The 11,790-nt window shown below is 35.1% G+C and overlaps 2 protein-coding genes across 2 annotated transcripts; both read left to right on the forward strand.

Annotated features, from left to right (window-relative positions):
* The first annotated feature begins 961 nt into the window (after nt 1–961).
* On the forward strand, nt 962–7,292 carry LOC147298019 (uncharacterized). The gene is made up of 10 exons (XM_086243233.1): nt 962–1,142; nt 1,930–2,086; nt 2,190–2,373; nt 2,854–2,924; nt 3,594–3,731; nt 3,816–3,907; nt 5,282–5,553; nt 6,384–6,469; nt 6,631–6,732; nt 6,851–7,292. The coding sequence occupies exons 1-10, from the start codon at nt 1,030–1,032 to the stop codon at nt 7,013–7,015; spliced, it is 1,380 nt and encodes a 459-aa protein (XP_086099359.1). The 5' UTR covers nt 962–1,029; the 3' UTR covers nt 7,016–7,292.
* Nucleotides 7,293–8,715: 1,423 nt separating this feature from the next.
* Nucleotides 8,716–10,027, forward strand: LOC147298020 (uncharacterized). The gene is made up of 2 exons (XM_086254580.1): nt 8,716–8,983; nt 9,219–10,027. Exons 1-2 carry the CDS (start codon nt 8,809–8,811, stop codon nt 9,839–9,841), a joined length of 798 nt encoding a protein of 265 aa, XP_086110706.1. The 5' UTR covers nt 8,716–8,808; the 3' UTR covers nt 9,842–10,027.
* Nucleotides 10,028–11,790: the final 1,763 nt, after the last annotated feature.

Genomic DNA, 11,790 nt, shown 5'->3' on the forward strand with positions numbered 1-11,790 from the left:
TTTAAATAACAGTTATTTTTGTATGATTTGGATTGAAAAAAAAAATAGAAAATAATATCTAGCATGAATTTGTTATGGTTATTCTTGTATGTGAATTACAACTTGTTCAAGTCTAGCGGCATAGGATAACTATAAATAAACAAAAGTGCCGGGACAAAAAAAACACACAGGTGACATAAAAAAAATTAGAAATCAAGTTAGGATGGGATAAAAATTAGAAAAAAATTTACAAACAAGACACATATTTTGATGGTTGTTTCATTTTAGGACATTAATTTTGCTTTGTGTTAATAAAGGACACATACTTTCATTTTGTGTCAGTTAAGGATCATGTTTTTTTTTTCAGTTTTTATCTCAACTTTAGCCCGACGTTGGACCCATCAAAAATCCACCAAACTCAAAAAAATTATACTGGGTTTAAAGATATGCATCTTCTTTTTACAATCATATAAAGATCATTCAAATTGGATCTCTACAACTCCAGATAATCAGCCCCAAAATAGAGTACCCGAAACTGTCCGATTTTCTAAATTTTTTCCCAAAGATCCGATTGAACAGTTTCGAGTTTATCTGGAGTTGTAGATGTCCAATTTGAGTGATCTTTATATGGTTGTAAAGAGGAGATACATAGCTTTAAACCAAATATAAGTTTGCTAAATTTGGTGGAGTTTTGATGGGTCCAATGTTGGACCAAAGTTGAAATAAAAAATGGTCTTTAATTGACACAAAATAAAAGTACGTGTTCTTTATTAACATGAATCAAAATTAATGTCCTAAAATAAAACAACCATCAAATATATGTTATGTTTATAAATTTTTTCCCAAAATTTAAAATACATCATATTTCAAAGATAATATCTTTGTAAGGGAAAAAGTTGAAGACTTTTTTTCTTTTTCTTTTTTTTTTTTTTTTTTTTAATTATTTCCTCTATTTTTGTTGTGTTGCTGCCTTTCTTTTCTTCTCTAGATGTAGAGAGAAAATGACCAAAAGCACAGAAAAAGAAAAAGCATGCTCATTGTAGAGCAACCATGAACAACAAGAGCAATCAAGGCTTTGACAGAGACAAGAATCACTCAAAGAAAGAAAGTGCTATCTCAACCCTGGATTCAAGATTCAACCAAACCCTCAGAAATGTTCAAGGGTACCAATCCAGTTCCCAATACATTTTATTTTTATTTATTTCTCAATTCTTATGGGCATTTGCTTGTGATTTTCCTCAGATTTGAAAACCCATTCAGCAAAAGGTTCTGTCTTGTAATTTAACTATTGAACTGTTATAATTAGAATTCTAATTCATTGCATTTGGGAATCCAATTCTTGAATTCGTCCCAACACGTGTAGCTTTTGATTTGTCAAATTCTAAGAGTTGGTTGAGAAAATGAATATGGGTTTTGTTGACTTCGATGTGTTTGATAAAAATCAGCGAGAATGGTAGTGCAATTTGGAAGATCTGTGTGCTTAAATTGGATAAAATCGTTAATGCTCTGTTCTTCTTGGTTGGTGGGAAAATGTGAGAAAACAGAAGCAATCAGACTAATTGAATTTAGAGTTAATATGTGATTCACAGTTTTGATCTGTTTCTTGTGCTTAGTTTCTCAACTCTAAGCCTCCTGACAACATGACTCCTCTCCATTATTGCATTATATAATGCTCTATCTGATATCCTTAGTGTCTGTCTGGAGGCTTGGCAGCTTGTGATGAAAGCTCAGTGTTTGTGTCAATATTTCTGATAAAAATCTTAGCTATTTTTAGTTCAGGTCACAAAGTGAAGCAACCCATAGCTCTTCTGGTAGCATATCATCAAATTCTTTAGACTTGGTTGCGTGCTTCAGTTACAAAATGTTGTTCTGTACAAATCAGATGTATTGTTTGCTTTACAATTCGGTCATCTATTTATATATGTTTGATTATATTTTTCTGATATTTAGGTTGCTCAAAGGTCGTAGTATTCCTGGTAAAGTATTACTCACTAGGAGAGCAGAAGTGCTAGATGATCCAAACTTGCAAAAACCCTCTCAAAAATTTGAAAAGAGCTTCTCCTTCAACGATGTTGAAACAAGTGATCACATGCACAAGGCATTTGAGGTTTCTCCTTCTACCCTTTTTGTCTAATAAATTGAAGAAACATAACATCTGCTATAGTTAATTAACTGAGAATGTAACAAACGGTACTTTTACTTTAAAATAGGAAGAAGTTGAGAGCTCGGGCAAATCAATCAATAATGCAAATTTAAATAAGTCAAAATCATCAGCCTCTCATCTTGAGAATACCTTCAAAGGATCCCAAAAGTCCACTATGGGAGCTAGAGCTACTGATTCTGCCAGAGTTATGAAGTTCACAAAGGTTCTTTCAGGGACAACAGTCATATTAGGTACAATCATTTTCTCTTTACATTCCCTCCCCCCCCCCCCCCCCCCCCCTTCCCAAATTCCTTTCATTTACAATGACTTGTGACTTGTTAGAATGTGTTCTTTTTGTATTATGAGAAACAATAGAATTTTATTAATATGATTTAAGCACAGAGACAAACACAGGGAACAGGCTGTCTACTGAAAATACAATGTCTTATAGCATCTCATCAATGTTGCAAAACATCTAAACTAAACAGAAACTTAAAAAACAACCACATGCCAATCCACATGAATAAAAAAGAAAGGTGTATCTCGAAATTCAGTGGAAATCAAAGCCCACAACATATTGTTGCTTGTATGATAAAGCATTTCATTCTGTTAGCCTAGATTATTCTTTTATTAAGTCTACTACCACTCCAAATTTTGTTTTAGTGGTAATTGAGCTCTGGATCCTTCTTTTCCTTTCTTTTTTTAATTTTAATTTTTAATTGTTTGTGTAGAGAGGTTGCGTGAGCTGGCTTGGAGTGGCGTACCACCATATATGCGACCTGATATATGGAGGCTTCTATTGGTAAGCTTGATGCTTTGATACTTCTAGGAAGCAGGAAGCACTATGAAATTTTTTTTTTTATTTGTTATCAATTGTTGATCAAATATTTAACCATAATTATTTATCTTTTTTAGATGCCGGAAATGTAGATTTATTGCCCATATGGCTGTATAGTACCCACTTTGTATGGCTTGCATATAGTAATAGGCTTGTGAAAGGCCCGAAGGCAAGTGCTTTTAAAAGCTCCTGAAAGTGGAATTCCCACAAAAGCCATTGGTTGGGCTGACCTTGTGAGAGGGAGCCTTAATGACATAGAAGCTGCAAGGTTGTCCTTGTGGTCCACTAGATTTTATTTACCTTGTGTTTTCTTTTGTATTCTATATTTTTGTTCATTACAACCTTCCATGTCTGCAGCTGGGTTTATGTGTCTAGTTTATTCAGTGGTGTCCAATGTTCAGCCGATGGTTTGAACTTGAGATTTTATGCATGTGTTACTTCTTTCACTTTTCTGTTAACTTTTTTCTTTTGATATTTTGTTCTGTAATTGGAATGGAAGTTCTAAAGCATGTATTGAAGATAGCATCATGTCTTAGAAAGGGGGTCATTTTATTTGCCCTTTTGATAACCTGGGTTTCCTTTATCTAGTAAGTGTTGTTGCTTGTTTGAAATTAAAATATGAACTGACAACAGGGATATGCACCATCTAATTCAGATAGAAGGGAGGGAGTTCTAAGAAGGAAGCGCCTTGAGTATCTTGACTGTGTTTCTCAGTACTATGACATTCCAGATACTGAGCGTTCAGATGATGAGATAAACATGCTTCGCCAGGTGTTTTAAATGTTATCCAATTGCCTATCTTAGTGCTAATACGTTATACCTGGTTCTGACAATTACCTTTATTATCCATGTTAGATCGCTGTTGATTGCCCAAGAACTGTGCCAGATGTCTCTTTTTTTCAGCAAGAACAAGTCCAGAAATCCTTGGAGCGCATCCTTTACACATGGTTAAATACTATATTGATCCTTATATTGTTGGTCATTGTTGAGTTTTTCATGACATCGAATATGTTCATGAGAAATGGTTGCATTATGACCCCCCAATCTATGAAGTCCTTGATAATTCTCCAAAGGATTCCCCATATTGCTCTAATTTGATCTTTTTCTTATTTCTTTATTTATTTTTTATCTTCATCCCAATAATTAAGTTCCACGAAATTGAAGTTGCTTCAGTGCTGTACTGCTACTGATTGTGCTAAGTTTGCATATACTGGACCGCTGATTCCTAAGAACAAGAGTGTAAAATCTGCTAGTGATTGAAAGGTGTATTGTTTATCTAGGAATTCCAGACCAATTGTCTTAGTTGTAGGGTTCAGTCGACGGGCTTTGGTTCATTAAACACTTGGGTTTTTATGTTGCAGTTACAGTATGAAACATAGATGATTTTATTTCTGCATTATTGTCCTGTTTAGTGCCAAAAACCAGCCCATGTCCATACCAATAATGCTTTAACATCTCTAGTTTTCAGAGGTTTTTTATTTCTAGTCAGACGTCAATGACAGTTTCTGTCTTTGTCCTATTGGTTTTACCAAAGTAGTTCTAGCTCTAAACTGTTTGGGATAGTAGTGTCAAGTTTATAGTGACTCGTTTCAGTTCATATGTGCATGTTCTCTACACTCTTATCTTTTGGTAGGTTTGATCTTGGCATTGTACATTAAGAGGGCTGGATGGGGCATGATTCTCATACTGTAATTGTCACTTAACTGAACATATTTGTTACATCTGCACTGTTACGTAATCATTTGATCAGGATTGTTTAAAGGTTCTAGGTTAATTCTGTGGGCTTTTCATGGTAGATCTCTATGTAGATTATGTAGATGTGGACCATGCATAGATTATTAGTGAGTAGTGACAAAGCTCTTCTACTCCAATGACTATCCTCAACTATGTGAAACTGTTTTTTGGCCCTCTTCTTCCCATAATTGAGAAGTTCAGCCTATCAAATGCAGATAAACAATTCCTGGTACCTTGATAATGTGAATTGTTTCTATTTTATTTCTCCACAATTTTGGATTGTTCTAGGGCATCAACGCACACTACATGCACTTTTCCTGTGCTCAAATTCATTATGCAATGAAATTTGTTTTTAGATAAATGTTTACTTTCCAAAGTAAAAAGATTATGCCAATATGTGCTATCATGATGAATTTTCTGAGCAGTTTTGGGATTCCAATATTTTAGTTTTCAAAAATTATTGATCTAGAATGGAGTATGGTTTTAAGATACCATAATTTTAAGTTTTTTTTTTTAACTATTTAATTCTTAATTTCTTATGATTATTAGTGAAGTCTTTTCAAGTTACTTCTCCTCATGTCTTTCAGGGCCATTCGACATCCTGCAAGTGGATATGTTCAGGGAATAAATGACCTTGTTACTCCCTTTCTAGTTGTTTTCTTGTCAGAATACTTGGACGGGAGTGTCGATAATTGGTCGATCAATGATCTGTCTCCTGATAAAATATCTAATATCGAGGCTGATTGCTATTGGTGCCTGTCAAAGTTACTTGATGGTATGCAAGACCATTACACATTTGCTCAACCGGGAATCCAGAGGCTTGTGTTTAAGCTAAAGGAATTGGTCAGGCGGATTGATGGTAACCCTCATTTTCTTGCATTTAGTTTCTGCTTCTTGCACAGTTTTCCCTGCATGAATTGATACTTGCATATGTACTTATAAACTGCATTTGGTTAATTTTCTCTGCCATAATTTTGAATATGGCTCTTTGCTTTTCTTTATGTATATCTGGACTTATGGATAGCAACCAGTGGTGAATAATAGAGCCATGGCAACTGGCTCCACTGCCTGCAGTGGTACTTTGAGAAGAGTTGATGGTTTGTACTACTGCGTGTAGGTTGCATATATAGTCAATTGAGATGAAATAAAGTCTGGATGTATGGAAGGCAGGAATCATCTAGAGATAGGTTTGGCATGGCATGGCTTCACATATGGAGGCTTTGGCTGGCTAAAGAGTGGAATGCTCTAAACATGTAGGAACAGTTCAAAAGAAGTTTAGTATTTGTTGTATTAATTCAGCCACATTATACTAAATAATTAAAGCAGAGGGCTCTTCTTAGGCTAAATTTGGGGTTGGTCGCGATATGTTATAAAACTATGAAGAAGGTGATGTGCTTTGCATTTACAGTTTTTCCAAATCTCCATGTGATGCAATGAAATGTTGTTGCATATGTCTGTATCATGTTGTAGGTAGAGATTCTTTGTTTTAAATTTTAGTTTTGGAAAGGGTATTTTAGGGATGTTGGTTTTGCTGAAGGTAAGACCAACTTTTGCTTGTATACTCCACAGACTTGTATGTAATATCTTTAGAAAATGACAATACCTCATGCTCTGGGATGTAAGAAACATGTCAAAGTTCCACTATCATCTTTCATGTGTATACTCATATTTTCTTCCCTACTGCACTAGAACCTGTATCTAGACACGTGGAGGAGCAAGGGCTGGAATTTCTTCAATTTGCTTTCCGGTGGTTCAACTGTCTTTTAATACGCGAGGTTTGCTTTTAGAGATTCTTCTCTGTACTCTGCTGTAGTTTCCTGTATTTAATATATTCATGTACAGTGGACTAAGTGACCCCAACTGTAATCTTGTCCAGGACCTTGTGCCTTCATAATGTAATGCAAAGCTAATTGCAGTTATTTCTTTTTCCTCTTAGATTCCTTACCATCTTATTTCCCGCCTCTGGGATACGTATCTTGCTGAAGGAGATGCATTGCCAGATTTCCTTGTGTATATATTTGCCAGTTTTCTTTTGACGGTAAGATCAAAATTCCTTTCTTTGCAAGGATATAATTTACTTGGTTACATGCTTGGATTTTCTTTTTCAACTGAGTGGATGTCAATAACTTAAAAATGCACTATGATTTGATATTCAGTGGTCAGATGAGCTTAAGAAGCTTGATTTCCAAGAGTTGGTCATGTTTCTTCAACACCTTCCAACTAGTAACTGGACTCATCAAGAGCTGGAGATGGTGCTTTCAAGAGCTTTCATGTGGCACAGTATGTTCAACAGCTCTCCAAGACATTTGGCCAGCTGCTAAAAAGGAATTTGTAATATCGTTATCTATCTTCAGCTTTGAATTTTGTTTTTTCTTTTAATTATAATCTCTCACTTTGTTCTTGATGTGGTTTACTGCACATGTTTTCTGTTATGGTTGAGGCCATTGCCCATATCAGTTTCCTGTAAGGCTGTAATATTTGTATTCTTGAAGCATTTCTTTGTAGAATCGCCTTTGACCAATAGAGGAAAAAGAAAATTGACCTTGTATGGAATATTTTATTTCTTTCAATGGAGCTGAGGGAATTGGTAATCCAATATTTCATATAAATGTTATTAGATGTTGACCACAAAGCCCTTGTACGAGAATAACTTTCTTGTAACAAGATACTGACTTGACATCACAAATATGAGAGGAAAGAGAGTTGAGACATTGAGATGTGGGACCCTCCCTCTTGTCATGTTTGTGATGTCACATGAAGTTCTTCTCGCCCTTGCACAATCCTTGCCTGAGGAAAACATATTGTATATAGTTTGTGTACCACTACTCTCTCACATTCAAAATAGTCAAATAACTAGGTTTGTGAGAATGTGGTTGTATACAACAGTTGTTTGTAAGAATTTCTTCTGCCTGAGTAACCAAAGGGTAAGAAGTTGATAGGTCCAAAGCTGATACCTTAGTATTTTTTTCTTTTCTTGAAAAAAATAATTGATGTCCTTTTAGCTAATTTTAATGGTCCAAATTGTAATTAAAATACTTGAAAGGTAGTTGGGATGAGAAGTTTATGGATGATAATAGAGTCAGTTTTTTTTTAAATAATTGAGCCTAGTGTAGTACTCGGCCAAATTTTTAATTATATATACTTCAAATAGCCCAACCCCAAACTCTTTATTTTTTATTTCTTCCTTCTTTCTTTTGGTCATTTGTTTTGTGTGTGTGGTTTTAGAAAGAAAAAGAGATTGCAGTTGTTGAGTAGCCTAGTTGGAAGGGCCGTAGAATTATCTACAATGCACCCAAGTTTGATCCTCCTTCCCCCAAATTAAAAAAGAAAGAAAGAGAGATTCCTAACATGCACTAGTTTAAGGTTAGGGGATGTGAATTAAAATACATAACCAATTTACCTTTTATTTCTTTTCTCACATGAAAATTTAAATTGTCCTGCAACTTTTACATATTTATCTTTATAATTATTTTAGTACATTGGATGAGATTGAAACTCCAACTTTTGGGTTGCAAATTAAGAAAACATAGAATTGTTAAAACATATTATTTATATTTAAAAGCATTGTATGCATATTATATAAAGATAAATATATTGTATGCATATTATTTAAATAGTGTAGCATGTTATGTTATTACATTTATCAATTCAAATTACATATTAATGAAGAATCCACCTGATTAATTGTTTAGATTTCTCCTTTTGACATATTTTTTCGGAGCCAGACTGTCTAGCTTGAAAAAAAAAAAACTTTATTTGTAGGATCTTTAATGGAGAAACATGGAAAGCAACGGTCATATATATAGATATTCTTCTTTCTTTTCTTACAACCAAACCCAAATCCTCCTCATCACCTTTGGGCCATGACACACCCACAATAAATTTCCCACTTATACAACCGTTAGGTCGATACGATCGTGCCACGTGTAGGGTTTCAACATGGCATGCAATCAACCACAGCTACTATTTTATTGAACGTACCAGTATATATATCAAATTCCACATATGCTTTTGTACACACCCCTCTCTCTCTCTCTCACTCCTCTGCAACGGTAAAAGGGCCAAAAGGCTTCTTGGGCAACTCTGCAACTTGCTGCTTTCATTTCATTTTCTAATGGCGTTTGGGAGATTTCTTTGCCTTGTGTTCTTGGTTTGGTTCTCTTGTTCTTTGTCCGCCACGCATGGCAATAGATTCAATGTTGGTGGGAGAGATGGGTGGGTCTTGAACCCCTCTGAGAACTACAACCACTGGGCTGAGAGAAACAGGTTCCAAGTCAATGACACACTCTGTAAGATCGATGCACAATTCTCTCCTTCTTTCTCAATATATATTTTCGGGTCCTTGTTGTTCGTTCTGAACCATGTTTGGCTTCTTACATGTAACGAGTCATTCCGCCTTATCAGCAAATCACAGACGGTATAAACACGAGTCTGTGATTTGCTGGTAAGAAGAGAGGAATGGCTTATCCAGTGTTTTTCTTTGTTTTTTGCTCTTATTTTGCTTTTGGGTATTTTTCATGGCAGATTTTAAGTACAAGAAAGGGTCGGATTCAGTGCTTGAGGTGAACAAGGACGACTACTTCAACTGCAACACCAAGAACCCAATTCAGAAGCTGGAGGGTGGTGATTCCGAGTTCAAGTTTGATAGGTCCGGCCCATTCTTCTTCATCAGTGGGCAAAATGGTAATTGCGAAAAGGGTCAGAAGTTGATTGTCATTGTCTTGGCTGTGAGGCACCACAAGCCTACCCCAGCTCCTCAGGTTCAGCCTCCTGCAGCGGCTCAGCCATCTTCTCCTCCACCAGCACCAGGTCCATCACCATCGACCAGCACCCCAACAACATCTCCAGCTCCATCCCCATCAGGCCCATTAGGCCCATCACCATCGACCAGCACCCCAACAACATCTCCAGTTCCATCCCCATCAGCCCAGACTCCTCCACCTTCACTATCTCCGGCGGAGCCGGAGGGCCCCACACCGTCAGGTGCCACGTCACCACCACCGGGGTCCTCGGACTCGACGGCGCCAAATCCATCAGGAAATGCGTCGCATGCTGTAACGCCTTCGAGCCTGTTGGTGTCTTCGGTTGTTCTTTTGGTCAGTGTGGCTCTCATCAGCAGCAGATTTGGGCAGAGTGGTGCTCTTTGAAATAACTCTGTGGGGGTGTTTTTTCATTTAGTCATTTTATTAGGGGGTTCTTAGTTAAATAATTTCATTTTTTCAAAAGTTCATTGCATACCTTAGAACTTATATTATAAGAGAATTTAGTTTTTATTTGTTTATATGCTTCAATAATATCATGATAAATTATCAATAAACATGGGCGTTTATTTTCACTTCTCAAATTCCTACAACAATGTAATTCAATTATTATTTTATTTACGAGTTATTGTGTTAGTAATTAAAATTAATTTTATAAAAATTTATGCCACATATAAAAATAAATGATTCGTGTGGGTAACACAATCTCAATTAAGATACAACACGAATACGTGGATCTCAAGATGTCCGTCACACAAAAAGATCCATTTTACACTTTTAGAAAGTAAGTAGATATTTTTTTGGTCAAGGAAAGTAAGTAGATTTTAATTTTACTAGTTTAGTAAGGAAAATACTATAAAATCCAACTTCTTACCCATATCTCACATAGAGCGACACCAATATTATTGGTTCACCTCATGTGAGAGACTTGTTAGGAGAAAAAGTATTTTCTTTTATTGTCAATAAATTAGTGTGACTCGAGCTACTGTTATTTTGAGTAGATGCCCCATAGAACATGCCTCGTACAACAATTAATACGAGGATATATAACATTTTTTGGTATCCATACTCTTTAATGTATTTGTTTCTTTCTCTCTTTTTTTTTGCCTAAAAAGAGATTGATAAGAAAGAAAAAAAAGTTAGCAAATTGCATAGTTTTTCTATCTTTGGTCGGTGGTCCTATGAAGGACAAGGGAGGATAACACATCATCTTTTTTTTGGCCAAAGGATAACACATCATCTTAATCACATGAAGAATCAGTTCTAGCTTCTTTATTTTTGTCTTTTTAATTTAGATCTTTAATAATAAATTAGCCTTAAAAAAAATAACCATGAATCCATTTCCTCGAGGTTTAAAATATTTTAGTAGAATAAAATCCAATTTAGTATATTACCTTCTTCATATAATCTTTTTCCTCAAATTGAAAGGAAAAGCAAGGCTAAAATCAACAACGGTTACCTTAATTATGATGTAAGTATTTATAATTATTATTGTAAAACTATGCAAATAGTGTTAAGAAAGAGCAAATTATTAAATAATTAATTATTATTAGGTATTTGACCGTTGATGGAGTAACTGTACGTTGGAACTATCAACCCCCACCAAAAAAGATCAGCAGATTAATTACAAGATAAATATTGTTTCATCTATCCGTTATGTGTCCTCAACATATTATTTTTCTCATTATATATGCTTTAATGCCTCAGCAAAGGAGCGTGTGCTGGACTTGTGGGGTATTATGGAGAAAAATTATTGTATGGGACTTGGTCATTAATGGCTTTCTAAGTTTTTCTATATTCAATGGCCAACGTATAATCTTCATGACCAACTAAAAATGGATACTGCGCGCAATTATCTTTTTCATAGGGTGGTAGATAGTGCATAAGGCATGACTCATGAGTACTTCCGATCATTAATTCTTTTATTTTCTTTTAGTACTTCCCAACTAAAGCCTAAGATACATGTGCATTTTATAACAATCTTGCTATTAGGAATGAAGATGTTTGATTAATTTGTATCACAAACCAACTCAAATATATAAAAATAAAGCATAAAACATAGCTCTTAAAATAGAGAAACAATTACTAGACCACCCTTTTTTTTTTTAATTACTAGACCATCTTAAGTTTAGTGAAATATCATCTGGACCATGAAACTATTGAAAAGGGGCATTAATGATGTTTTTTTTTTTTTTTTCTCTTCGATCATTTCTATTTGCATATATGTGTGCAAGTCTGACTGTAGAGACAGATAAGAAGTGGCTAATTAATTTGGGCATTGAATACATGTTTCAGTAGTCAATGCAATTAAATGGGTTTAGTTGCAACGTGCCTCA

The sequence above is a fragment of the Dryas octopetala genome, chromosome 1 (assembly GCF_963921425.1).
Source record: "Dryas octopetala chromosome 1, drDryOcto1.1, whole genome shotgun sequence".
NCBI classification, from domain to species: domain Eukaryota; kingdom Viridiplantae; phylum Streptophyta; class Magnoliopsida; order Rosales; family Rosaceae; genus Dryas; species Dryas octopetala.

What these genes read in the sequence shown, in the direction of transcription:
- LOC147298019 (XM_086243233.1), top strand. Translation starts at nt 1,030, where the DNA reads ATGAACAACAAGAGCAATCAAGGCTTTGACAGAGACAAGAATCACTCA. An exon ending in ACTGTCTTTTAATACGCGAG is followed by an intron (nt 6,470 to 6,630) that starts GTTTGCTTTTAG and finishes TTTTCCTCTTAG; the next exon opens with ATTCCTTACCATCTTATTTC. An exon ending in TTGCCAGTTTTCTTTTGACG is followed by an intron (nt 6,733 to 6,850) that starts GTAAGATCAAAA and finishes TTTGATATTCAG; the next exon opens with TGGTCAGATGAGCTTAAGAA.
- LOC147298020 (XM_086254580.1), top strand. Translation starts at nt 8,809, where the DNA reads ATGGCGTTTGGGAGATTTCTTTGCCTTGTGTTCTTGGTTTGGTTCTCT. An exon ending in CCAAGTCAATGACACACTCT is followed by an intron (nt 8,984 to 9,218) that starts GTAAGATCGATG and finishes TTTTCATGGCAG; the next exon opens with ATTTTAAGTACAAGAAAGGG.